We start from the raw sequence: 27,046 nt of genomic DNA on the forward strand, positions 1-27,046 counted from the left end.
ATCTAAACAGAGTTTGACAAGACTAGTCTTTCGACCGCATTTACGGCGTCCCACCCACGAGAAAAAATTCCCTTGAAATGGGAATTCGAGAATACCACAATTTTGGATCATGGTACGAAATGGGAGAAAGGAAGACTCAGAGCGAAGTCTTCCTCCTCGTTTCTCATGGCTTCCAGTTATTTCATTAAAATCACCGATCATGAGCCATGGACCATCACGAGAGATACCAATCCTGGTTAAGCGTTCCCAGACATTTTCTCGGGATTGAACTACCGGATCACCATACACAAAGGAAATAAAAACTCGATTTCCATAAATAATTGTCTCAATATCCATAATGCGATCATTACAAGACAATAATTTAATCGGATAGTCTTTCAAAAACAACAAAGCTAGACCTCCACTGTTACCATCAGGTTCAATAGTAAGGAGGGAATCAAAACCTAAAGAAACTTGAAGATTCTGGAGATGATGTAAATCATTCTTCGTCTCCGAGAGAAAGAGGAAACCTGGAGTAAACATTCGACACATTTCTTCCAGTCGGCGAGTTGTAAGTTGCGCTCTCACCCCTTGACAGTTCCAAGCTATGATCCTCATATGTCCGACCCAGGAGGGTTCGAGGGCCCACCCGTATCGATTATTGAGGATGATGTCTTGTTCTTCACAGACGAGGGGAAAACTTCAGTACTTGGTCCCCTTCCTGAAGCTCTTGGTTGTCTTACATTTGTGCGAGTCACATGCGGGAGAGGACCTTGAGTTTTCGGAGAGAATTTTCCTTGAAGATTGAAAAGCTTCCTCGAAGCCGCACCTTGAGAATTAGCTTGTGAAGTTTGGGCCTGTGGAATAATAGCAGAGGCCTTTTTTTGTTTTTCCTTCTTTTTTCCTTTTTGTTTGGAGTGGCCCAAGCCCATTTGGTTTAAAGTTGCATCACGTTCCTTTTGCTTTTCCACGTTCCATGTATCCCTGTTTTCAAAATCATCAAATTCTTCTCCAAGAAGATCGTCATTCTCTAGAGTTTCTCCTGCTTCAAGCAGGGATTTTTCAATTTCTTGGTAGGCTGCATCATCTTCTGCCTCCCATTCAAGATCCACCCTTTCTTCTTCATCCAAATTTTCTTCCCAGTCCATGTCACCTTTCTCTAAAGCTTCCTGGTAAGATTCATCATCAATCCCATCTTCTTCCATATATTCCTCATCCTCCCAGGCTTCTTCATTCTCAATCTCCACTCCATTGTTATCAATTGCAGAATTCTCAGGGATAACCATGTTATCATCTTCAATTCTAATGGAGTTCGAGAATCGGGTTTCCAACATAGCTTTCTGCGCAAGGGCTTCTTCTTCTTCAACCGTCTGCTCATACCAGCTTTGTTCCGTAGGTTGCGAATTTTGAACCAAACAGGGGTCTACTGCTTCCCGGGACTTGCATTCCTCATCCTCCGGCGGCAAAGCATCGAAATTAAGGCTCTTTTTTGCGGAGCTGCCAGTACCAAGGGAATTCTTGGCGGGAGGAATCTCAGAAACATTCACACGATCCAAAAGACAAGTTTTAGAGCGTTTTGACAGGTTCAAGCGGAAAGGTCTCTCTTTGGTGTAATCCGGTGATAAGACTCCTTGTTTTGCCCGCAGAGAATTAGCGAGAGCGTCCGAGTTGGTCTTCTTCAAGTTCAAAGCAAGAGGTTCCTCACCAGCCTTTGATGGTACATCAAGACGCTTACTTTGTTGTTTCCCAGGAACCTTAGCTTTATCTTTTGACGAGGTTGATTTACGCGGAGGTTCCTCAAAAGAATCATCAAGGCGTCTTTTACGGCCCGAATCTTTGGAGAGACCAAGCTCATGGTTTAAAGTGGGTTTATTAATCCCTGAAAGTCTAGAAGATGTCTCCCGTTTCCGGGGAATTGGAGCAGCATTCCGGGATCCTCTCCGATCAGGTATCATAGATGTGCTCCTCGTCTCTTGGTGGTTTAAGTTTATTGCAGAAGAGTCCAAATTCTGGGATCGACGATCATCTATTCGGCGCCATACATTCTTTTGGTTTGTATTATCATTTGTTAGTCTTTTACCTTCAGCTTTTCTTCTCTGATACTCAGAATTGTTTGAGTCTTCCTGATTTTGTGATGGCTCAACAAGATCAGGTCTCCACCAAGAGGGATGAGTCCTACCATTTGAGCTTATTTGTAGGGCGAGAAATCTCTTTCCCTGAAGCTAGTTTGCCCAAGCTTGTACCAATGGTTTTCTCCTCCGGGATTGAGACATTCTGGGTCACGGGAGCTAAAGGGCATTTTTCTTGTTCATGGCAGATGCGGTGGCAGAGCTTGCACCACCTGAAGAGTTTGTCATATCGTAGAGAAACCCAAACCACCTCTCCGGTTGGAAGTTGTGTTTTTTTACGAAAGCGTAGAGGTTCATCTGCCTTAATAGTTACTTGGAATCTGGCCATAGGAGCATCAACCAATCTGACTTCTCCAAGAGCTCTTCCAAAGTTGCGAAAAATTTCCTCCATCCAAAACTGGGTGGGGATGCCTTCAGTATGAATCCAGAAAGTCATGGTATTTGGGAACACATCTCCAACATGAGGTTCCCATCTTTCCAAAGCAAAGGACCACTTATTGAAGTGGCAAGGTCTTCGTTTCAACACCTTTTGGAGATCTCTCTCCGAATCAAAATCAAACTGGAATCTTGAGTTTCCAAGAGGAATGCCACGAACACGACCCGCAACATTCCAAATATTCTCCTTGGGCAGCAGGGCTATGGCCGTCTCAACGTTCCTTCAATCTCGGTGAAACATGCGACCTACAAGGCTCAGCTTATATCTAGCTATCAAGGCTGAGTTGTCAACTTGAGGTAAAATGATTACTTCATCTTCTTCCTCCAACTGACTTCCAGTGAGCTGCCGGTTTGACATGTTTGAGCTTGACATGATGGACTACACACAAATGCAGGTAAACAACCTTAACAACCTAAAGCTCCAAATCAAGTTATGTACTGGTCTAGATTAGGTTTGTATCCGGATTTTTTTAGTTTAGCTTTTTAGTTTGGTTTAGTATAATTGAATTGAACCTTAAAGAAATTAATGTATAGACCTACTTCGGAAATAATCCAATGGACATATGTTTTTAATAAACTTAATACCCTTTAACCGAAAAGACAAAAAAAAAAACAATAAATTTCTACCTAGACAATAGTTCATACCCTTGTTTGAAAAATCGCTAGGCGCTAGTCGGGCGCTCGGCATGGGCCTAGCGATTAATCGGAAAATCGGTTTAAAATCGGGGATTAGTTTTAGGGTTATTTTAATATTTTTAAAACATATTAATCCAATATTATTTTTAAAATTGCAGTAAACACATAAAAATATATTTTGAGACAAATAATTATGATTTTTATTACAAATTTATGATTTTTATTAAAATATGAACATAAATTATTGTAAAACATTACAAACTCCCAATTCAAATGATTGAATAACAAAAATAAAAAGTTTTTTTATACTAGCAATCTAAAAATAATCGGGGTATGTAAGATTAGGCGGGGAATAATCGGATTAGGCGGGGAATAATCGGATTAGGCGGGGAATAATCGGATTAGGCGGGGAATAATCGGATTAGGCGGGGAATAATCGGATTAGGCGGGAAGTAATTGGATTAGGCGGAGAGTAATCGGGTGACTGATTTCTTTAAGGGATTAGTCATTAATCGAGGCGGATAGGGTGAGCCTAGCGATTAAGCGGAGAGTAATCGGGTCTAGGCGGAGATTTTTAGATCAGGGATTCATACAAATACATTTATTAGTGCATGGTCGGTTTATGTGTGGTAGTCTCGTTTGATATAGACGGGTAGCAGTAGACACATGACACATTGGCCGATGACCCTAGTGTGCTTTATAGAGTGGACACGAGGTTTTAATTCGGAATTGAATATTCTTCGACGCATGTGTTGGACATTAAATTATCCACTTTCGTTTTCTTGGTACCACTTTACCATCAAAGGCTTAAACCCTTTAAACAAATATTGAAGAGAAAAAAAGATAAATCCAAGAACCCAAAATCATAGTTAACTACACAGTCTAGACTATTATAATCCATCAAAATCCTTAACCATAGAAAAAGATTAAAACATGAGCTCATTTAGATAGCAGTAGCTCAAGATTATCAAATAAAAATCTCCCATGACTACTCCAACTCTTTGGATCAATCAACACCAAATAATCAAACTTGATAAATCTCCAGAGAGAAGAAAATCTGGTTAAGTAATATAATCAAAAAGAGAATGGTTAGATAAAACCAGAAACTGATGTTGGATCATAAAGCCAAATCAATCTCTATGACGACTCTGCAAAGAATCCTCCAAATCAAGATCAAGACCAACACGATTCCGAATCGATGCATTTGCGTGGCACGAAGAAGAAGAGCAAGACATTATCTTCCACTTATTCTCAAGTTCCTTAAACCTCTCAACATCAAACTTATGACTCTTAAGCAACTTCCTCTGCCTAGAAAGAAACAACCTTTTCATGAAATCTTGATACGTTGGGTCTCTAGAAGTCATCAAGAAATAAGCATAACCCACAATAATCCCAGTAGCTGTAGTGAAAAACGTTATTGGTTCCATCACATCCCAAGAAAACTCCCAAAACGTTAGCCTAACAAAGATACCAATCTGAACCACTGAGTAACCAAGACCACCCCATAGAATCTTCCTCACTTGTTGATGAGCTAACACATCAATCTCTTCCTTCATACTTCTCATCTTATCAAACTCTTCTCTAATCAAATCATCCTCTGGATTCAAACCTAAAGGCACTGCCTTTCTTATCAAATCCACCACCTACAAAAAAAACAGAGTCACATTAATAAAAACAGAGATTAGGGTTTTTTTGTTAAAGATTTCACAAGCCTACCTTATGAGGATGAAGATAGACTTTATCACGAAAAATCAAAATAACACCAGCATCATCAAGAACACGAGCAAAAGCATGAGCTTCATCAAGAGATTTAGCGATACCTAAACCTTGAGATGATTCAATAAGTGTAGTATAAGAAACCATTTCTTTATCACTCATACCAATAAGCTTCTTCTTCATATCTTCAACATTGACTAATCTCATTAACTTCTTAGCTTCCATCACAGTCATATCTTTTTTCTCATCTTCAACGTTGAGACACCTAAACCCACCAAGCAAAGACCTAACCGGAGAAGATTTATTCACGGTGGATGATATAGCCGTACGTCTCACTAATCCCATCACCGACCACATCTTTTAATCAAAAAAATCGGATTTTTATTATGACCCACGAATTTGTTTCTCCTATGGAACCAGATCTGGAGTTAAAAGATGGGTTTTTTTGAAGATGGGCTAAGAGGAAGAAACAAAAAAAGGTGTGAGATTCGATTCTGATGCACTGATTAAAAAGCTCCAATAAAAATGGTAATGTTAATTGAATAAGAGGAGGATGGAGAAGCTTAAAGTTGCTTACTTTCTGGAATTAAAAAAGTTAGGTCGCCATTGTTGACAAGTTAAAGGTCATGGCTTTTCGAAATCCCTAAATCCATTTTTTTCGTTTGTTTTGGTTCTTTCTGTTAAATACAGAGTAAAGGAGAAGTTAGAGAGGTACTTACTTAGGGCTGGCCGGCTGTGGAAGAGGAAAATTCAGAAAAGGAAAAAAAGGATTTGGTTCGGTATTAGGTAAACCGGAGAAATTGGTTGATTTTTGACTTTTTACACAAAATCGAGATTGGTTTTTGCCTTTTTCAGGGTTTATTCCTATTTGTTCTTTATGTTTGTCGTAGAGAGAGAAGAGATAAATGTAAAATTTCTAAGATTCTTTTTATTTTATTTTATATAATGTCATTTTTCCAATTTCTAGAAAAAGTAAAATTGATTTAGTTCGGTTTTAAGTAAACCGAAGAAATTGGTCGATTGTCCAATAAATCGGTTTGGGGATTTTTTATTCCTTTTTTTTTTGTCGAACAAACTAGAGAAGAGAGGAATGTAAAATTTCACAAATTTTCTTAAATACACTCGTTTTGAAAGAAATTAAAAAGACAAAAAAAATGGAAATTTGATTTGGTTTGGTTTTTAACTACACCGAAGAAATTGCTTGAAAGATTTTTTATTTTCTTACTCAAATTTGAGCTTGGGTTTTGTTTTTTTGAGGATTTATTCCTCTTTGTTACTTAAGTTATTTTATGTTTGTCGTAGAAGGAGATTTAAAAAAAAAAACTCATTTAAAAGAAATAGAAAAGTATAATTGATTTGGTTGGGTTAAAGCCAAACCGAAGAAATTGTCCATAGTCATTTTTTTTTTTTTTTTCCTTTTAAAGGATTTATCCAGTTGGTTCTTTTTTTTTGTCGTACAAAAAAGAAAAGAGAAATTTAAAATTGCTCAAATTCTCTTCTTTTTTTTTGACGTCATTTCTCAAATATCTAGAAAAGTAAAATTGGTTTGGTCGATATTTTGATAGTCAAAATTCGAGCTTGGTAAGTGACTTTTTGAGGAATTTATTCCTTTATTCTTTTATATGTTTATCGTACAAAAGGAGAAGAGAGAAATGTAAAATTTCTCGAATGTTTTAAATACACTCGTTTTCAAAGAAATAAAAAAGGCAAGTGATATATCTATTTGGAATATGCAAAAACATGGTTCGGTTTTAGAAGGACAAACTATGACGCTTGTCATATTCCTTTTTGATTGGAACATAAGTAATTTCACTGCCGACATAAAGATGTGGGGGTAAGAGATTTGGTTGTGTTCGATTCACAGCTGCTAGGAGACAAGGGAATCAGTAGCATAACAACTTAAAACTGGTTAGTCTCGATAATGTAATGCAATTACATTGCTTTTTAACAGTCAATCTCAAAAACAAAGCATACATTAAGAAAAAAACAGTGAAATGCAAGAAATGTAAAATTTATGACGACTAGAAAATTTGTTAGCTTATATTACGTTATACAAGATGAATAACTCGTGTTTAACGTGATTTCAGCTAACAAACTTTTTTCACTACAACTAAAAAAGTAAAAAACTAATCTAAACTAACTTGAGTTTCTTATTCAAGATGGGCAAAAATATCAAAAGTCAAAACCTTATCTTGCTTATAAGATTCCAAAAATGTTCAAGAAGATTTTGTAAGTATGCTTGCAAGTTGTAACTAAAATTAAGATACTAATTTATATACATGTATCATGTATGTAAGATGATAAAGAAAATGACACATGATTTAACAAGACATAGGTTTTGTTATTAAAAATCAATCCATTGGAGCATTGTTGTTTGTTGTTTGTTGCCATGCGTCACTATGTGCTCACTAAAAGGAGTGTATCGTACGTGCCCCCATGCAAAGTGATTCTTCATTTGTAGATATGCATGCAGTTTCAATCAGTGCCGGCTCAGATGGGTGGGCGGGCGGTGCGACGACCAGTGGTCCAATCCCGTAGTCCAATAATTAAGGGGCCCATTTTCTAAAATATTTTTTTAAAAATATTAAAAAATTAGATTATAAAATAAAAATAAAATTTAGAAAGGTCTATAAAATTTTTTATTTATTGTTTTTAGTATTAGTAATTAATATTTTTAACAAAAATAGCATAGAAAAAAACATTAAAAAAAAATTTCTAAGAGTCCAAAATTTTTTTTTGCCCTAGGGCCCATAAAAATGTTGAGCCGGCACTGGTTTCAATATATAATGGTTGTGACTGAGGAGAGGGAGAAATCCTACTAATTAAAGACTAAATCAACACACAGTGAAAGAGTGGGTACCTTATAGGTATTTATGGAGGTCAAGTTGATTCAAGTGTCTTAAGAGGCCCACACAATTGTGGTAAGAGAGAATTGAGGAAATGTTGGAAAGAACTAACCCAAGTTCGATCCACCCTAAAAACAAAAATCACATATGTGTGAGAAGTCTGGGTTAAAGGTTCAAACAGTTTATCTGGTAGTCAGTAACAGGCGATCTGGCTACCCCTGAAATTAGTTGGAAAGCATTCCAAACTCGGGACAGACAGTGTGGTAGCCCTTCGAGGAGAAGTCCACTCTGAAGCACTTTGGTGCGTTTCTACCGGGGCTGCCCGGATCAGCCGATAGGGTTTATAAAAAAAAAAATTGCCTTAAGAGAGGAATGACGTTGACGAAAAGTTTCAAAAACCGGCGATATTACTCACAAACTTCGTTTGTCCAACATAAGAGGTGATGGTCTTAGTTCATTAAATCAAGTATGATTGTTCCAGAGATTTTTTATTATTTCACTGATGTTTTTTTTTTGGTATGAAGAGGGAGGCTTTGAGGGAGACAAAATCTCCCCTACTTTATTAATTAAAATGAAAACAACTACAACCGAACAAGTCTAGGGTGTGTAAACCTTGTTAACATCATCTAACAAAAATGAATGAACATCTTCTAGAATCGAAGAAAACGAATGAAAACATATCGGTAAAGAAAATACATAGTTAGCCAATCCATCCGCCAGACGATTGATCTCCCTATACACATGCGAAACTCCGACTATCCAGTTCCTTGATAGAAAGTCATAGCACAATCGTACTAGGAAGGACAACAGGAGAGAATTAGTAATCTCTGATGTCAAGATACCCACAACTATTTCAGAATCTACTTCCAACTCAAAACGAGTCACACGACGTTCCCATGCAATATATAATCCTTAATAAACTGCATAGTTCCACCAATGGTGCCGAGCAAAACCCAATATTTAGAGAGAATCCAAAACACCAATTACCCTCACCATCTCTCAAGACTCCGCCAGCGGTTGCCATCCCAGGATTACCATGTAAGGCACCTGACAAATTAAACTCCCGTGGTACTCAAATGGTGTCATTCCCTCCTTTACAAACCTGACAAACTCCCATGGTACTCAAATGTCTTCTCAGCCTTTCCATGTTGGTCATAATCACTTGATTCACTACTAGCCAAAGGAACACTCTGACCCTCTCCGGTGCGGTAACTTGCCATACACAATCAAAGATTTTTTGTAAAGTTGGTCGCGGTGAACTGTCTCTTGTTAGAAGTGTATACGCAGACTTCACTGAAAACCTCCCCTCTTTACTTTTCCCCCAATATTTGATCGATGTTTACACACTATCACAACAAGTATTTCTCTACGGGATTTCCAATAAAATTCTATTCTTCTTTTAAAAAAATCTTCATTTCTACAATTTAATTTGATACTTTTGGAGATTTGGTGGAGCATTAGCCATGTTTACAACTTTTGTGCTACTTTAGATGTTGCCAAGGTGTAGATGACTCCAATACTTCATTTCACAACAACAAAACCATACTAAAAATCCCTAACTAAATTAGTAATTTCCCTAATACAATTATGGCCAAATTACACTACTTTCAAGTATGAAATTATCAAAATTAGTAAATTATGCAACTTTTTGATTCTGAATTAACCATTGTCAGCTCTTCTTAATTTGGTACTATCATTTACATTTATTGTTAAACCGGTTTAAGATCCAAAAGAAAAAAGATAAATCTCGTTTGGTGAAAAAATAACCAGAAAACGAGATCTGACTTCTAACTTGTACATGTACATCGATGTCCACAAAATACAAATCGGAAAAAAAAGCATCGATGAAGAAGAAGATGATTCCGACGACGCTCTTACTCTCAGCTCTCATTTTCTCTTTATCGCCGATCTGTGAAGCTGTGTGGCTTACCGTACCTCACACCGGATCAAAGTGTGTCTCCGAAGAAATCCAAAGCAACGTCGTCGTTTTAGCTGATTATCTCGTTATCTCCGAGGAACATTCTATCTTCCCTACTGTCTCCGTTAAGGTAAATCATTTTATCAATCGAAGAATTTGCATTTGATTTGGAACCTGGAACTCTCATTAGTTTCTAAAAATGGTCTTAGAGGCATTAAATTGAATCGATGCTTAGTTCTAGTTTCCTTATTTGTTCATGATGTGAATTCAATTGGTTAGGTTACTTCAAGATCTTTCATGTAGTGAAACTAAATCAATCGCAAAGTTTCTTCAGTTCTGGATCTTAAGAGTTTAGGTTTAGTTGAATGAGAAGAGAAGATGAGGTTTTTCTAGTAATGGCCTGTGAGCATTTTACATGAAACATTTTTTGTATAATGCAACAATGTCAATAGCTTGGTCTGTTGAGGAAGTTTGATCAAAGAGGAAAAATGTTTGGAAGAGAAAAATATTTGCTTGCAAAGATGTTATCTTGTTGACTTTACAATGGTTATACCACATAGTTTGATAGATTGTTGTAGAAAGTTTACTCGAATATGTTTTACGTTAACATATTTCTAGTAGTGACCATATGTTTGTGAGCGTTTTACGTCAGCATATGTTTGTGAGCGTTTATGAGCGTTTTACAGTAACATATATCTAGTAGATACGACCTCGAGTTCTCTATTTGCTTGCAAAGATGTATCTTGTTGAACTTTTTATGACAATGGTTATATCTCATCTAAATCTCAATCTTCTATGCTTTATTGTTAGATGGTAGATATTGATTGTCCCAACTACTGCATAGTTTGATAGATTGTTGTCGAAAGTTTTTACTCGAATGTGTTTTACGTTAACATATGTCTAGTAGTGACCATATGTTTGTCAGCGTTTTATGTCAGCATATTTCTCGACTCAATAGCTTTGTCTGTTAAGGAAGTGTGAAAAAGAGTAAATATGTTTGGAACAGATGATTACTTACGACCTCAAGTTCTCTATTTTCTTGCTAAGATGCTTGATATTGTTCTGTTTACAAGTTCTCTATTCTCTCATGCTTTTTTAGTTAGATGGTAGCCGTTGATTCTCCCAGCTACCACATAGCTTTGATAGATTGTTGTAGAAAATTTAATTACATGTGTTATGAAGACGTGCACCAACTTCTCGACGTGGAAAATGACTAGAAGTTTTTATGTTTTATTGCAGGTCACAGCACCTTATGGTAGCGTTTTACACCACAAGGAAAATACAACAAACGGTCAGTTTGCATTTACAACCCAAGAATCAGGAACTTACTTGGCGTGTTTTGAGGCTGATGCTAAAAGTCATGGTAACAGAGATTTTAGCATCAACATCGACTGGAAAACTGGTATCGCAGCTAAAGATTGGGACTCCATTGCTAGAAAAGAGAAGATCGAGGTCAGCTCTCCATATTTCCAAGCCTCTGAGACAATCAAATTACTTACAAAACCACATCTTAGAGTAGGTTAGTCTCTATCTGACTCCCGATAATATCTTCAATCGTGTAGGGTGTAGAGCTAGAGCTTAAGAAACTTGAAGGTGCAGTAGAAGCCATACATGAAAATTTAATTTACCTCAGAAACAGGTAAAAAGCTTAATTAACTGCTACATTTTTTGAAGATATTGAGAAGAAATACAAATACACATTCTCTTGTTTTCACAATTGCAGAGAAGCTGAAATGAGGATTGTGAGTGAAAAAACAAACTCGAGAGTCGCATGGTACAGTATAATGTCGCTGGGGATTTGCATTGTGGTCTCTGGTTTACAGATTTTGTACTTGAAGCAATACTTTGAAAAGAAGAAGCTTATTTAGATCAATGAGGATTGTTGAGGAATACAAGAACCAACACTTTGCTCTGTTTTCTTTCTCTGATGCTCTCTTTGGAACTGTTAGTGTAAAATTTTGTTCACTGATTTATCTTGTAATTTGACTCCTTTTCCATAGAATATATAAGTAGACTCTAATTATAGGAATCTGAACTATATTTCCCTTGATAAAATAAAACTGAATTTATTTGGCATAACTTCTGAAGTAAGGGTGGGCAAAATAAACAGAGGACTCTGTGTGAAACAGAGTTACCAAAAACTTCTGAAGTAATCAACACATTGCGTTTTTATTTGGACTATACAAAGCCCTTTTCATTGAAATTGTTGAATCTTTGTATTGGATTTTCTATAACACGGCCGGAACGTATGTCCTCATTACAAAACATGTCTGATGCATTACGTCGTCGGTGCATGATTGAACATAGACTAGTCTATGGAGCCTTTTTGCTATGACTAAGTCCTAACATTGTACTTATTGCTTGGAAACTGCTATATGTGAAATTGTGAATTCAGATTTTGATGGAGACTTTCATTTACTTCGTTGAAAGTACTTGTGCTTTTCATTGCTATTTCCTTCTTAGAACTATAGTAACACAACCATTTCGTGAGTTATTACTTCTTCTTTAGGTGAGAGACTTGAAAGAGACGGTAGGGTATAAGTCTTCTTCTATGAACCAATTAAATTTCTGAGAGGAAATTTCAGAGAAATTCTAAGAATGGTGGAACCTACAAGACAGCTAAGACTGTGAAAACATAAAAACTTTATTTCCAAAAAGCTTAATATCTCTCTTATCCAACAATTGTGTGAACCTTCTGAGTCAATGGAGTCAATGTTCTATGTCATTACACATACAAAGTCTATTTGTTAGTCCTTACTTTCACATAGCTCTATTATTAGATCTCTGATCTTAAATCTTCTCTCTATCGTAGTAATGGCTTCTTCTTCTTCTTTATCGCTTTCATTTCCTTCTTCTTCTTTGTCTCAAACCTGGGAACACGATGTCTTTCCGAGCTTCCACGGGAAGGATGTACGCAAAGCCTTTCTCAGCCACATTCTCAAGGAGTTTGGAAGAAAAGCAATCAACTTTTTTGTTGATAACGAGATCAAGAGAGGAGAATTCATCGGTCCTGAACTCAAACGGGCGATCAAAGGATCTAAGATTGCTCTTGTCTTGCTCTCCAAGAATTACGCTTCTTCGTCATGGTGTCTTGACGAATTGGCGGAGATAATGAAGCAAGAGTCTGGTCAAACGGTGATTACCATTTTCTATGAAGTAGATCCAACGGATGTGAAGAAGCAGAAGGGAGACTTTGGGAAGGTCTTCAAAAAAACATGTAAAGGTAAAGACAAGGAGAAGATTAAGACTTGGAGGAAAGCTTTGGAGGATGTGGCCACAATCGCAGGTTACCATTCAAGCAACTGGTTCGTGTTCTTGATTTAACTTCACTTGCTTTTAATATTTCTAACTCATCAAACTATGTAGCATACGAAACTGTATGTATACAAGAGATTCATAACTTTTGAACGTGTATGTTAGTTCTTAGTGATTATTTATTAACAAGATGTATGTATGAATTGTTCTTCGTCTTTGTTAGGGTTGATGAAGCAGCCATGATTGAAAACATCGCTGCTGAAATTTCGAACAAGCTTAATCATTTGACACCATTACGTGATTTTGACTGTTTAATTGGGATGGAAGCTCATATGAAAAGGATGGAACAGTATTTACGTCTAGACTTGGATGAAGTGAGGATGATTGGGATTTGGGGTCCGCCTGGGATTGGGAAGACCACAATTGCCAGGTTTCTGTTTAACCAAGTTTCCAGCCGTTTCCAGAATAGCGCACTCATTGAGGATATCAAAGGAAGCTATCCGAAACCTTGTTTTGATGAGTACAACGCAAAGTTGCAACTACAATATAAAATGTTGTCTCGGATGATCAACCAGAAAGATATCATGATCCCTCATTTAGGAGTCGCACAAGAACGATTGAGAAATAGGAACGTGTTTCTCGTTCTTGATGATGTGGATCGGTTAGCACAACTAGAAGCCTTGGCCAACAATGTTCAGTGGTTTGGTCCTAGAAGTCGGATTATCATCACAACAGAAGATCGAAGTCTTTTGAACGCACATGGGATCAACCATATATACAAGGTTGGTTTTCCATCAAATGATGAGGCTCTTCAAATGTTCTGCATGTATGCTTTTGGTCAAAAGTCCCCTAAAGACGGTTTTTATGAACTTGCGCGTGAAATTACATACCTTGTCGGTGAACTTCCTTTAGGACTAAGGGTTATTGGATCCCACTTTCGTGGATTGTCCAAGGAGCAGTGGTCAATGGAAATATCAAGGTTAAGGACTAACCTTGATGGAGATATTGAGAGCATTTTGAAGTTCAGTTTTGATGCTTTATGTGATGAAGATAAAGATTTATTCCTTCATATAGCTTGCTTTTTCAACAACGAAAATATAAACAAATTAGAAGAATTTATTGGCCAAAGATTCAAGGATTTGAGTCAAAGGCTTTACGTTTTAGTGGAGAAATCTCTCATATCTATTGAAAGATTTCTTGAATATGTGAGTATAAAAATGCACAATTTGCTGGCCCAACTAGGTAAAGAAATCGTCCGTAAAGAATCTCGTGAGCCTGGGCAACGCCGATTTTTGTTTGATAATAAAGATATTTGTGAAGTAGTCTCTGGTTATACAACTGTAAGTTTTTCCATTATTCTTTCATTGCAGTGCTCACCATAACTTGAGTTTATTTTATCATCTCTACTTATCTTTGGGTCTTTTTTCTCAGAATACTGGAAGTGTTGTAGGCATAGACTCCGATTCTTGGTTAAATATAACTGAGAAAGCCTTTGAAGGAATGCCTAATCTCCAGTTCTTAAGAGTCGTCGTATACAATTTTGATCATCCAAACATTATATCTTCTTCGGGACCTCTGACTTTTATATCTTCGAAGCTACGATTAATAGAGTGGTGGTATTTTCCGATGACATCTTTGCGTTTTATTAATAATCTGGAATTCCTTGTCGAATTAAAAATGCGTTACAGCAAACTTGAGAAGCTGTGGGACGGAATCAAAGTAAGTCATTTAAATTTTAGTTTTGTATGTAGAATATCCTCTCTTGTACATTAAATTAACTTGAAAAATTATATTTTACTTGCCACTTCGTTTCTAGCATGAAAATATATATATATTTTAAAATTTTATGTGTTCCAATTGCTAAGTGTAATGTGTTCCAATTTTATGTGTTAAATTTTTATGTATAATTGTGTATATTTTGTCTCCATCTTTCTTTACAGCTGCTTAAGAATCTCAAGCGTATGGATTTGTCATATTCCAGAAACCTGAAGGAGCTTCCTAATCTTTCAATGGCCACTAGTCTTGAGAAGTTAAAACTTAGTGGATGTTCAAGTCTGGTGGAGCTCCCTTCTTCTATTGGGAATTCAACTAATCTCTCCACATTCAAACTTGATGGATTTAGTCTAGTGGAGCTCCCTTCTTATGTTGGTAATTTAACTAATCTCCAGGAATTATCACTTAGTGGATGCTCAAGGCTTGTATCACTCCCACAGCTTCCAGATTCCTTATTGCGCCTAAATGCAAACAATTGTGAGTCCCTAGAGAAACTAGACTGCTCCTTTTGCAATCCATATATTTGGCTTCACTTCGCTAACTGCTTCAAACTAAATCAAGAAGCAAGAGATCTCCTCACCGAGACATCAAATGTTAAATTGTAAAGAAGTGCCTGCGTGCTTCACTTACAGAGGTTATGGGAATTCCGTAACAGTGAAGTTGAATCAAAAGCCTCTTCCTACATCAACCAAATTTAAGGCTTGCATCTTATTTGGTAACAATGGCGAAAATGACGTTAGTTATATTTATTGGGACACAACATGTGTGTATACGAAGAAGAATAAGGGTTGCATCTTGTTGGATAATAAGGGAGAACATGAGGAACGAGGGTCGGTGTCTTGTCGCATCAGACACAAACCGAATGGTTTCTTAAATTACTATCCAGTTATAACGGAGCATCTATACATTTTCGAAGTTGAAGTAGAGGAGGTGACTTCCACAGAGCTTTTTTTTTATTTCGAGATCTTCAAAGAGGATTCCAGGACTATGGAGATAAAAGAATGTGGGATAATCCACATCTTGGAACATCATGTTGATGGCGACGAAAAGATGGCGATGAAGATGGAGACAATGTAGATCTGAGACAAACATTGAAACTCAAGTCAAACAGAGAAGCCACAAGACAAAATTGCAAGGACGAATGGTAAGTTTGCATTTTCACAACTCAAGAACTTACTTTGTTGATAAACTTTGCATAACAACTGTTCAATGAAATGTCTAAGTGAGCTTTTTAAGTTTAAAGTGACAATAGCTAGAACTGCAATCTCCAAAATGATTTTTGAATTCAATCGTGTAGGGTTTAGAGCTGGAGCTTAAGAAACTCTTGAAGGTGAAGTTGAAGACGTCCATGAAGATCTATTTAAGAAACAGGTACAAAACTTATACATTCTTTTGATTTATGTGTTTTGTTTGTCTTCTCAATTCATGACAATACAAATATAAATTGTTTGTGATATTTTAGATGTTCAGTAAATTTCTTTTGGATCTGATTAATTTTTGCTCTAGGCACAAGTAAAGTCGTTTCAATATGCATTTGTCAAGTTAATTGTGTCTTTTACGGTATGGCTTGACCCACATGTTCCTCTCTGTTTCTCATTTGAATAATCAGTTTTTCCTGATTGGTATTCACTACTGTTATTTCATATACTGCTTGAAAAATTCTCAAATTCTTTGAACTTGTGTTTAGTGCTCTAGTTGCTCTCTGTTAATTCAGATTTGGATAATTAGTTGTCCTGTTTCAGTATTACTTAACTGTATTCCTTAAATTGGTTAGATATAGTTTTGCTGAATGTATAACGATTGCTAGTACCTTCGTGAAATGGTTTTGAATCTGTTTGTGTAATGTCAAAGCCAGAAGCCGAGAACGTAGCAAAAGTTAAGATGGTTAAGAGTCTTTTAGGTATGTTGTGTGCCTTCAGCTTCTCGTTTATGTCTCAGAATGCCTTCATGCTAATGAGATGACTTTATTTTGTAGGTGAACTATTACAGTTGGCCTCTTGAAATTCTATTATCATTTATACATTTTCGACATTGAAGCAGAGGAGGTGACTTGCACCGAGCTTGTTTTTACGTTCGAGGACAGAAATTCCACATACCTGAAAGCTTGGGAGATAAAAGAATGTGGGATACTTTTAACTTCGGAGCGTCATATTGATGACTTATGAGAGCTTGGGAGAACCACACACCCTTAGCCCACGCGCAGGCTGGTTTTGTCACTCTGATGTGTTTCCAAGTCTCACCAGTAGAGAAGTTTTTCTTAAAACCTGACGTCCGCTACATTTCGTCTGCTTCTCGATTTTGCCTCTTCTATCCCAGCTTCAATTCTGGTCAATAAATCCACACGGTGTCTCCTACTACGTCGAGTCAGAAACACGTCTTCCATAGTCATAGTCTTAGTAAATCCCAGATCAATGCATCCTCTGTCGCCCAAAACGTCGAAAAGAGGTCCCACGGAGGACTTGTGATCATACCAAAAAGAAGTGTTCTTACCACTTTGAATTTCCATCTTGTGGAAACTTTTTGCTATCTCTTTCAGTTTGAATAACAAAAAGAACCTTGGTAAGAAGATTCTTTGACTGCCCAAAACGAGTTTTGCCAGAGGAGATAAGTCTGAATCCATTGTCTTTTAGAGAGTGTTTTGTGGATTCAGCTTCTCGTTTATGACGTCTATATGACTAAGAACTGTTACAATTGTTTGTCAAACATGTGAAGGTGAAGTTGAAGATCTAATTTACCTACTTAAGAAATACTTAATACATTCTTTTGATTTATGTGTTTTGTTTGTCTTCTCCATTCATGGGCCATGGCAACATATAAAATATGTTTGTGATATTAAGATGTTGGTTAAAAATTCTTTTGATTTATGTGTTTTGTTTGTGATAAACACATATAAAAAATGTTTTTGATATTTAGATGTTCGTTAATAATTCTTTTGGACAAATATGCATTTGCCAAGTGAATTGTGTCTTTTACGATATGGCAGAAGAGAAATCACACAACTATATGTCAACTTTAACAAAATGGAGATTTAGACAAAGCTCTTCTCTTATTACATGAACATGGCACATTACACTAGATATCACATCCACACAAGCTTTATAAGACGAAAAAGGACTAATTTTTTTTAATAACGCCAACCAAAACTTGATTCAAGCAAGAAGTCCAAAAAAATTCCATTTTCCTGAATAAAAAATAATAATTTAGATGGAATGTGATAAAGACTGAAATCAATAAAAAGAAAGACAAATACCTTGCGCATTAGTAGCAGGAGGACTAGCAGGAGACACTGCAACCAAAACAAAACAAAACAAAAATCTCTATTAATCAGATAATCATATAACTACAAAAGGAATTAAATCATAATCCATAAAAAATCAAGAAGAAATCTAACATGCACCACAAGCTGCCACCGGAGGAGCATAAACTTTACAAGCATCGGGAAGAGTAGTAGCCTTAGTAACGTTAAGTTTGATTCCGTAAGAGGCAGTGTTCTTCAACCCTTCGCATCAGTGCCGGCCCGGTAAATTTGGGTGCCCTAAGCAAAATTAAAGCCATAAAAAAAAAATTCTTTTAAATTAGATTTTTACCATTAAAAAAAATGTTGTAGTTGTCTCTAAAAGCCAACAATATTTTTAAAAGGCCCTACAAAAATTATTGTATATAAGGAAAACTTAACAAGTTTTTAGGTAAAAAGGCCCTCAAATTTTGAGGCCCTAATCGGTGGCTTCGGTGGCTTGCCCTCTGCGCCGGCCCTTCTTCGTATAGACATTCCGGTTCCGTATCGAGGATATTCTTGAGACTGGAGCAGCACGAATTTGAGGGTGTATCCATCGTACTCCCGATCGTTATAAATGATAAACATGGGAACAGGGGAACAACAAGGGTACACCCGGAGGCTGGTATAATGTTTCCATGAACATAAGGAGAGGAAACAGAGAGGACTAGGAGGAGAAGAGATGTTGCTGCGGAGAAGAAAGCCATTGTTTTGGTTCTCTGTTTTGGTTACTGCTTAAGAATCTAGAGAGAAGAAAATGAGAATTGTGGTAGAGAATGAGTGAAATGTGCTGTGTTTAAATATGGGTTTGAGTGATAAAGACGACGTCGTTTTGGTGTACACGTCATGTGTAACTTGTAATTTTTTGGTTCTTTTAGTGTAAGATTCTGCTCATTTTTATTTGGATTTTATCCTATATTAAGAGCTTTTTATCATTGAAATTAAAGTTGTTACCAAAATGATTAGATTTGTTAGAAGAATACAGAAGAAAAAAAAAAAGTAGAAAAATAAAAATGTAATTTCTAAAAACGTTGGTGAAAAAAATAAAAAAAAATTTCTTAAAACGCTTTTCTAAGTAGAAGGATTTGTATTCATACTTTGCTTTGCTGTATGTATTTCTTAGATTTTGTTTTTTTTCTGCTGTAACCTTCTGTCAAAATCTATAAATGGTATAAAACTTAACATTCATACCAAAAAACAAAAGTTTATATGCTAAGATATTTATTTTTTTTATGTTAAAGTTGCTAAGATTTTCTTTTTAACTGTCTTGGTTTATATGTCTTGGTTCTGAGTCTTTTCGAGAGTGTTGTGTGGATTCAGCTTCTCGTTTATGTCGTCTGTATGACTAAGAACTGTTACAATTGTTTGTCAAACATGTAATAAACTTGAAGGTGAAGTTGAAGATCTAATATACCTACTTAAGAAACAGGTACAAGACTTATACATTCCTTTGATTTATGTGGTTTGTTTGTCTTCTCCATTCATGGCAACACATATACAAAATGTTTGTGATATTTGCCAAGTGAATTGTGTCTTTTACGATATGGCAGAAGAGAAATCACACAACTATATATCAAATTTAACAAAATGGAGATTTTGACAAAGCTCTTCTCATATTACATGACCATGGCACATTACACTAGAGATCACATCCACACAAGCTTTATAAGACGAAAAGGGACTAAATATTTGTTATAACGCAGACCAAAACTTGATTCAAGCAAGAAGTCCAAAAAAATTCCATTTCCCTGAACATAAAATAATAATTTAGATGGCAGGATTAAACATTATAATAAGTTATCAAGAATGAAATGTGACTAAGAATGAAATCAATAAAAAGAAAGACAAATACCTGGCGCATTAGCAGCAGGAGGACTAGCAGGAGACACTGCAACCGAAACAAAACAAAGTTTCTATTAATCAGATAATCATATAACTACAGAAGAAATTAAACCATAATCTGATTTATCGTAAGGATCATAATCCATAAAAATCAAGAAGAAATACAGAGAGATGAAGGAGAAATCTAACATGCACCACAAGCTGACGCCGGAGGAGCATTAACTTTACAAGCAACGGGAAGAGTAGTAGCCTTAGTAACATTAAGTTTTATTCCGTAAGAGGCACTGTTCTTCAACCCTTCGCATAGACATTCCGGTTTCGTATCGAGAATATTCTTGAGACTGGAGCAGCACGAACTTGAGGGTGTATCCACCGTACTCCCGATCGTTATAAAAGATAAACATGGTAACAGGGTAACAACAAGGGTGGTGCACTCGTCGGCTGGTACAATGTTTCCATGAACATAAGGAGAGGAAACAGAGAGGACGAGGAGGAGAAGAGATGTCGCAGCGGAGAAGAAAGCCATTGTTTTGATTCTCTGTTTTGGTTACTGCTTAAGAATCTAGAGAGAAGAAAATGAGAATTGTGATAGAATGAGTGAAATGTGTTGTGTTTAAATATGGGTTTAAGTGATAGAGACGACGTCGTTTTTATGTACACGTCATGTGTTAACACGTCATTTTTTGGTTCTTTCTGTGTAAGATTCTGCTCATTTTTATTTGGATTTTATCCTATATAAAGAGCTTTTTATCATCGAAATTAACGTTATTACCAAAATGTTTAGATTTTAAAGAAGAAAAAAAAAAAAAAACAGAAAAATAAAAATGTAATTTCTTAAAACGCTTTTCTTAAAGTAGAAAGATTTGTATTCAAACTTTGCTTTACTGTATATACTACTTAGATTTTGTTTTTTTCTGCTGTAATCTTCTGTCAAAATCTATAAATGGTATAAAACTTAACATTTATACCAAAAAAACAAAAGTTTATATGCTAAGATTTTCTTTTTAACTAACTTGGTTTATATGTTTAAAGACTAATTAATTAAATATAGTAAACAAGTTTTATCATTTTGCATACAATTATTCAGTGGGTCAGTTTCTCATTGTATTTAAGATAAGAGATTGGTTCGGTTTGCACAAAAAAATGGAGATTGGTTCAAACTTCAAATGTTGAAACCTGCGTGTTGTTGTTATTGAATTTAAAAAATTAAAAAACTTTTTTTTTTCTTTCTCAATGTCAAAACTATGAGTTCTTTCGCATAAAGAATGAAAACAAAATTAATGTAACAAAAATAGTTAAAGAATATCACATATTTTCGATATCTTTCAAGATTTGAATAATTAGTTTTTCCAGATTTAGTATTACTTAATTCTAGTCCTGAAATGTAGTTTTACTGAATGTATAACGATTGCGCTTAACTTTGTGAAACGGGTTTGAATATGTTTTAATAATTAATGCAAAGCGAGAACATAGCAAAAAGTTAGAATGGTTATGAGTCTTTTAGAGTATGTTGTGTGGCTTCAGCTTCTCGTTTATGTTCTCGTATGACCGAGGTCTGAGGACATGCTATTTTATTTTATATGAAATGACTTCTTTTTTTTGATGAACTATTACAATTGGCCTCTTGAAATTCAATTAGTGTCATGTTAAAAAAAAAGTAAAATCTAAATGGGACTAAAAAAACAACTATTGAATAAGGGGTACTGGGTGGCAAGGGACCTAAACATTACAACAAGTGCAACTGTTTGGAGTAGTGTTTGACATAAGAGTAGAAGGGGTTTACAAGTTATCTCCTAGTAGAAAGCCAAAAGAAGAATAAATCACCATATTTTGCATTCCCGGAAGATGGGAATGTTCGTGTTGATGTTTTTCCAAGGCTTGATGTTGTTTGAGGTTCTTTACCATGTCTTTTGTTATTTCTCTCCCTCCATATGGTATGGACTGCAATTTGAAACGTTTATCGCAGAAGTAAAAGAGCCTTCTTTTTGGTTGTCTCATATGTTATGAGCAAAATGATTTGATCCCAATCCAGAAGTATCTACAGGTGTGACTATCTTGAAGTATCCCTTTTACTAACTCCTCCCATATTTGTCTTGTATACGGGCATTGAAAGAAGAGGTGGTGTCTTGTCTCAACCGGTTCCTGACAAAACGCACAAGATGTATTCACTTGGGTCTTCCACTTCACCACTCGTTCACCTGTAGATAATTTGTCATGCTTTGCAAGCCATGTAATAAAAGCGTATTTAAGCGTAGCTTCAGATTGTTCGAGTTTTTCAGGTCTTGATTTAAGAAATGATCAAAATTATAACAAAATTCAGATTTAATTGGATTTGGTTTAAGTTTGGATGAAAATTTAGTTAAATAATGATTAATTATATGTAATTCATATTATATTTTAATATATGTTAATTTTATATATGAAAACTGAAATATTAACTGAAATATTTCGATGTGGAAATTTATGTACTTTTCATAGTATTATAAAATTTGGTTTGGTTTCACCTTAGTAAATTTTTGTGATCGAACCAAATAAACATGTATTAATATATATTCATATTCGGTTCGGTATAATAATTTATAGATCACTAGTAACAAAATTGGTTTGGTTTCACGTTGATGAATTTTTGTAACACAACCAAATAAAACTTCATTAATTAACCTTTTTACATCATGACTAAAAAAATTTCAATTTATTTATAAATTCTAAACTAGAATTTCAGAAGAAAATATATTAAATTTCAATTTTTCATTGTGGTTTCTTTCATAGAATTAGAGTGTCATATGTCGTAACCAATTGCTGAGTTATTTATTGGGTTCTGCAAAAAAAAAAATAACTCTCCACCTCAAAAATACAGATAAATCATACGAAGTAAGAAAAAAAACATAATATAAACTTTATATGTATATTGTATATGTTTTCACAATCACATACAATATATATTTTTTAGTTATAAATGTTGAGTTAAACTTCTCGTCGCGAAGGCTTCGATTTAACATATTAATCATCAAAATTTTACAAACTTGAGAGTAGCGGAAAAATGTTATATTGCGTATTATATTTAACTTCGTAGGATTAATTTGCATTTTTGTAGGTGAAGATAAATTTGCAAAAAGTGGCTAGTTTGAAGATTTTTATTACGGAGACGGTAAGGTATGAAAGTCAGTTGTTGCAAATAAAATGACCAATTAAATTTCTGAAAGGAAATATCAAGAAATTTGAGAGTATAAATTAGATGGAGAGAGAGAGAGATAGCAAATTTAGGAATGTGAAACAAAGTCAACTGTTAATGAGGGATGTTTCCTCATTAACAAAACCTTTTGGGAATAACTCTTACTTAGTCTAAGCTATATTTTAAATTTTATGAGCAATTGTGTTTTGTTTTGAGCTGTCATGCTCTGTTTTCTGTTTTTGAATCTTTCCTTTGATTTTTAATGTAGTTTACGAAAAATTCGTACAGAACCGCTTCATATCACATATGTAAACAACATTTTTCATGAATGGCTTTTTTGAGCTCTAATTAATTTCGGATGACAAAAAAAAAAAAAATGTAGTTTCAAAGCCCCCAGCGAAACACTATGGAAAATCTCCAAACGTTACTTCCTTTGTCAACTCTTGATTTTGCGTATAAGAAAAAGTCATGAGATTAATAAGCCAATCAATCGGATATTTTGGAATTTTTTTTCCTTTGTAGTAAGGTGAAATAATTGGTCGGTTGCATTTTCTTATTCAAACTAAATTTCTCGGAGGAAATATCAAGGAAATTCTAAAGATATTGTATGTCAACGTTCTAGGCCTATATACATTCAAGTTTTAATCCTTACCCCCCATTTAACTCTGTTAAAGATATTGTATGTCAACGTTCTAGGCCTATATACATTCAAGCTTTTTCCTCTTCTTATTCTTCTGCTCCTTCGATTCCTTCATCTTCTTCGTCTCAAAACTGGGAGTACGATGTCTTTCCCAGCTTCCACGGGAAAGATGTACGCAAAGCCTTTCTCAGCCACGTTCTAAAGGAGTTTGGAAGAAAAGCAATCAACTTTTTTGTTGATAACGAGATCAAGAGAGGAGAATTCATCGGTCCTGAACTCAAACGTGCGATCAAAGGATCTAAGATTGCTCTTGTCTTGCTCTCCAAGAATTACGCTTCTTCGTCATGGTGTCTTGACGAATTGGCGGAGATAATGAAGCAAGAGTCTGGTCAAACGGTGATTACCATTTTCTATGAAGTAGATCCAACGGATGTGAAGAAGCAGAAGGGAGACTTTGGGAAGGTCTTCAAAAAAACTTGTAAAGGTAAAGACAAGGAGAAGATTAAGACTTGGAGGAAAGCTTTGGAGGATGTGGCCACAATCGCAGGTTACCATTCAAGCAACTGGTTCGTGTTCTTGATTTAGCTTTTAATATTTCTAACTCATCATACTATGTAGCATACGAAACTGTATGTATACAAGAGATTCATAACTTTTGAACGTGTATGTTAGTTCTTAGTGATTATTTATTAACAAGATGTATGTATGAATTGTTCTTCGTCTTTGTTAGGGTTGATGAAGCAGCCATGATTGAAAACATCGCTGCTGAAATTTCGAACAAGCTTAATCATTTGACACCATTACGTGATTTTGACTGTTTAATTGGGATGGAAGCTCATATGAAAAGGATGGAACAGTATTTACGTCTAGACTTGGATGAAGTGAGGATGATTGGGATTTGGGGTCCGCCTGGGATTGGGAAGACCACAATTGCCAGGTTTCTGTTTAACCAAGTTTCCAGCCGTTTCCAGAATAGCGCACTCATTGAGGACATCAAAGGAAGCTATCCGAAACCTTGTTTTGATGAGTACAACGCAAAGTTGCAACTACAATATAAAATGTTGTCTCGGATGATCAACCAGAAAGATATCATGATCCCTCATTTAGGAGTCGCACAAGAACGATTGAGAAATAGGAACGTGTTTCTCGTTCTTGATGATGTGGATCGGTTAGCACAACTAGAAGCCTTGACCAACAATGTTCAGTGGTTTGGTCCTAGAAGTCGGATTATCATCACAACAGAAGATCGAAGTCTTTTGAACGCACATGGGATCAACCATATATACAAGGTTGGTTTTCCATCAAATGATGAGGCTCTTCAAATGTTCTGCATGTATGCTTTTGGTCAAAAGTCCCCTAAAGACGGTTTTTATGAACTTGCGCGTGAAATTACATACCTTGTCGGTGAACTTCCTTTAGGACTAAGGGTTATTGGATCCCACTTTCGTGGATTGTCCAAGGAGCAGTGGTCAATGGAAATATCAAGGTTAAGGACTAACCTTGATGGAGATATTGAGAGCATTTTGAAGTTCAGTTATGATGCTTTATGTGATGAAGATAAAGATTTATTCCTTCATATAGCTTGCTTTTTCAACAACGAAAATATAAACAAATTAGAAGAATTTATTGGCCAAAGATTCAAGGATTTGAGTCAAAGGCTATTGGGAGAACCGGAGATCGACCGAGATCGACGATCGAGATGATCGCCCAAGATTACTCTCATCAATACCATGATATCTTTACGTTTTAGAGGAGAAATCTCTCATATCTATTGAAAGATTTCTTGAATATGTGAGTATAAAAATGCACAATTTGCTGGCCCAACTAGGTAAAGAAATCGTCCGTAAAGAATCTCGTGAGCCTGGGCAACGCCGATTTTTGTTTGATAATAAAGATATTTGTGAAGTAGTCTCTGGTTATACAACTGTAAGTCTTTCCATTATTCTTTCATTGCAGTGCTCACCATAACTTGAGTCTATTTTATCATCTCTACTTATCTTTGGGTCTTTTTTCTCAGAATACTGGAAGTGTTGTAGGCATAAACTCCAATTATGGGTTAAATATAACTGAGAGAGCCTTTGAAGGAATGCCTAATCTCCAGTTCTTAAGAGTCGGATACAATACTCATCATCCAAACATTATATCTTCTTCAGGACCTCTAATTTTTATATCTCCGAAGCTACGATTAATAGATTAGTGGTTTTTCCCGATGACATCTTTCCCTTTTATTAATAATCTGGAATTCCTTGTCGAATTAAGTATGCGTTATAGCAAACTTGAGAAGCTGTGGGACGGAATCAAAGTAAGTAATTTAAATTTTTTAATTGTTTTAAATTTTAGTTTTGTATGTAGAATATCCTCTCTTGTACATTAAATTAACTTGAAAAATTATATTTTACTTGCTACTTCGTTTCTAGCATGAAAATATATACATTTTTTAAATTTTATGTGTTCAATTGCTAAGTGTATCAAAGTAATTGTCTATTTTGTCATTATTCTCCTTTACAGCTGCTTCGAAACCTCAAGTGTATGGATTTGGCAAATTCTGAAAACCTGAAGGAGCTTCCTAATCTCTCAATGGCCACTAGTCTTGAGGAGTTAAACCTTGAAGGATGTTCAAGTCTGGTGGAGCTCCCTTCTTCTGTTGGTAATTTAACTAATCTCCAGAAATTATCACTTGAAGGATGCTCAAGGCTTGTATCACTCCCACAGCTTCCAGATTCCCCAATGGTCCTAGATGCAGAAAATTGTGAGTCCCTAGAGAAACTAGATTGCTCCTTTTACAATCCATGTATTCATCTCAACTTCGCTAACTGCTTCAAACTAAATCAAGAAGCAAGAGATCTCCTCATCCAGACATCAACTGCTAGATTGGTGGTCTTACCCGGTAAAGAAGTTGATACTTGCCACTTCGTTTAATATAGATTAACTTGAAAGATTATATTATACTTGCCACTTCGTTTCTAGCATGAAAATGTATCTTTTAAAATTTTTGTGTTCAATTGCTAAGTGTATCAAAGTAATTGTGTATTTTGTCATTATTCTCCTTTACAGCTGCTTCGAAATCTCAAGCGTATGGATTTGGCATATTCTGAAAACCTGAAGGAACTTCCTAATTTCTCGATGGCCACTAGTCTTGAGCATTTAGATCTTAGAGGCTGTTTAAGTCTGGAGGAGCTCCCTTCTTCTATTGGAGATTTAACTAATCTATGGAAATTAGATCTTAGAGGCTGTTTAAGTTTGGTGGAGGTCCCTTCTTCTATTGGGGATTTAACTAATGTTTGGGAATTATATCTTAGTGAATGTTTAAGTTTGGTGGAGCTCCCTTCTTCTATTGGGAATTTAACTAATCTCCATGCATTAGTACTTAAAGGATGTTCAAGTCTAGTGGAGCTCCCTTCTTCTATTGGGAATTTAACTAATCTCCATAA

The 27,046-nt window shown here is 35.7% G+C and overlaps 6 protein-coding genes and 1 long non-coding RNA gene across 9 annotated transcripts; 3 read left to right on the forward strand and 4 right to left on the reverse strand.

The window, feature by feature from the left end:
- Positions 1 to 337: 337 nt before the first annotated feature.
- On the reverse strand, positions 338 to 3,082 carry LOC110225198. The gene is given in 2 exon segments (XM_021014273.1): positions 338 to 2,181; positions 2,183 to 3,082. Coding segments are annotated over 2 exon segments (1,950 nt in total). The 5' UTR covers positions 2,545 to 3,082; the 3' UTR covers positions 338 to 593.
- A 924-nt stretch (positions 3,083 to 4,006) lies between these two features.
- Positions 4,007 to 5,751, reverse strand: LOC9330739 (calcium uniporter protein 5, mitochondrial). Of its 2 annotated transcripts, XM_021014808.1 has the most exons (3): positions 5,473 to 5,751; positions 4,896 to 5,351; positions 4,007 to 4,822 (listed from the first exon to the last, which is right to left on the reverse strand). In XM_021014808.1, the coding sequence occupies exons 2-3, from the start codon at positions 5,250 to 5,252 to the stop codon at positions 4,310 to 4,312; spliced, it is 870 nt and encodes a 289-aa protein (XP_020870467.1). In that variant the 5' UTR covers positions 5,253 to 5,351; positions 5,473 to 5,751; the 3' UTR covers positions 4,007 to 4,309. The 2 variants fall into 2 exon arrangements, with proteins under 2 accessions (XP_020870467.1, XP_020870466.1); XM_021014807.1 differs by having other exon boundaries at positions 4,896 to 5,751.
- Positions 5,752 to 9,470: 3,719 nt separating this feature from the next.
- LOC9330740 (transmembrane emp24 domain-containing protein p24delta4) lies at positions 9,471 to 11,738 on the forward strand. Its single transcript, XM_002891953.2, has 4 exons — positions 9,471 to 9,789; positions 10,899 to 11,111; positions 11,222 to 11,298; positions 11,383 to 11,738. The coding sequence occupies exons 1-4, from the start codon at positions 9,550 to 9,552 to the stop codon at positions 11,525 to 11,527; spliced, it is 675 nt and encodes a 224-aa protein (XP_002891999.2). The 5' UTR covers positions 9,471 to 9,549; the 3' UTR covers positions 11,528 to 11,738.
- A 572-nt stretch (positions 11,739 to 12,310) lies between these two features.
- LOC9328062 (probable disease resistance protein RPP1) lies at positions 12,311 to 26,805 on the forward strand. Of its 2 annotated transcripts, XM_021015167.1 has the most exons (5): positions 12,311 to 12,964; positions 13,138 to 14,254; positions 14,346 to 14,633; positions 26,124 to 26,502; positions 26,670 to 26,805. In XM_021015167.1, exons 1-5 carry the CDS (start codon positions 12,474 to 12,476, stop codon positions 26,708 to 26,710), a joined length of 2,316 nt encoding a protein of 771 aa, XP_020870826.1. In that variant the 5' UTR covers positions 12,311 to 12,473; the 3' UTR covers positions 26,711 to 26,805. The 2 variants fall into 2 exon arrangements, with proteins under 2 accessions (XP_020870826.1, XP_020870825.1); XM_021015166.1 differs by lacking the exons at positions 26,124 to 26,502; positions 26,670 to 26,805 and adding an exon at positions 14,855 to 15,384 and having other exon boundaries at positions 12,318 to 12,964.
- On the reverse strand, positions 17,370 to 18,697 carry LOC110225429. The gene is made up of 3 exons (XR_002329768.1): positions 18,079 to 18,697; positions 17,938 to 17,973; positions 17,370 to 17,868 (listed from the first exon to the last, which is right to left on the reverse strand). It is a non-coding gene; the product is annotated as an uncharacterized LOC110225429 (long non-coding RNA).
- Positions 19,556 to 20,490, reverse strand: LOC110225427 (non-specific lipid-transfer protein-like protein At5g64080). Its single transcript, XM_021015170.1, has 3 exons — positions 19,993 to 20,490; positions 19,814 to 19,849; positions 19,556 to 19,709 (listed from the first exon to the last, which is right to left on the reverse strand). Exons 1-3 carry the CDS (start codon positions 20,327 to 20,329, stop codon positions 19,678 to 19,680), a joined length of 405 nt encoding a protein of 134 aa, XP_020870829.1. The 5' UTR covers positions 20,330 to 20,490; the 3' UTR covers positions 19,556 to 19,677.
- On the forward strand, positions 21,289 to 24,325 carry LOC110224956 (probable disease resistance protein RPP1). The gene is made up of 2 exons (XM_021013077.1): positions 21,289 to 21,345; positions 23,598 to 24,325. Exons 1-2 carry the CDS (start codon positions 21,289 to 21,291, stop codon positions 24,198 to 24,200), a joined length of 660 nt encoding a protein of 219 aa, XP_020868736.1. The 3' UTR covers positions 24,201 to 24,325.
- Positions 26,806 to 27,046: the final 241 nt, after the last annotated feature.

The sequence above is a fragment of the Arabidopsis lyrata genome (genome assembly GCF_000004255.2).
Source record: "Arabidopsis lyrata subsp. lyrata unplaced genomic scaffold ARALYscaffold_1, whole genome shotgun sequence".
Taxonomy (NCBI): domain Eukaryota; kingdom Viridiplantae; phylum Streptophyta; class Magnoliopsida; order Brassicales; family Brassicaceae; genus Arabidopsis; species Arabidopsis lyrata.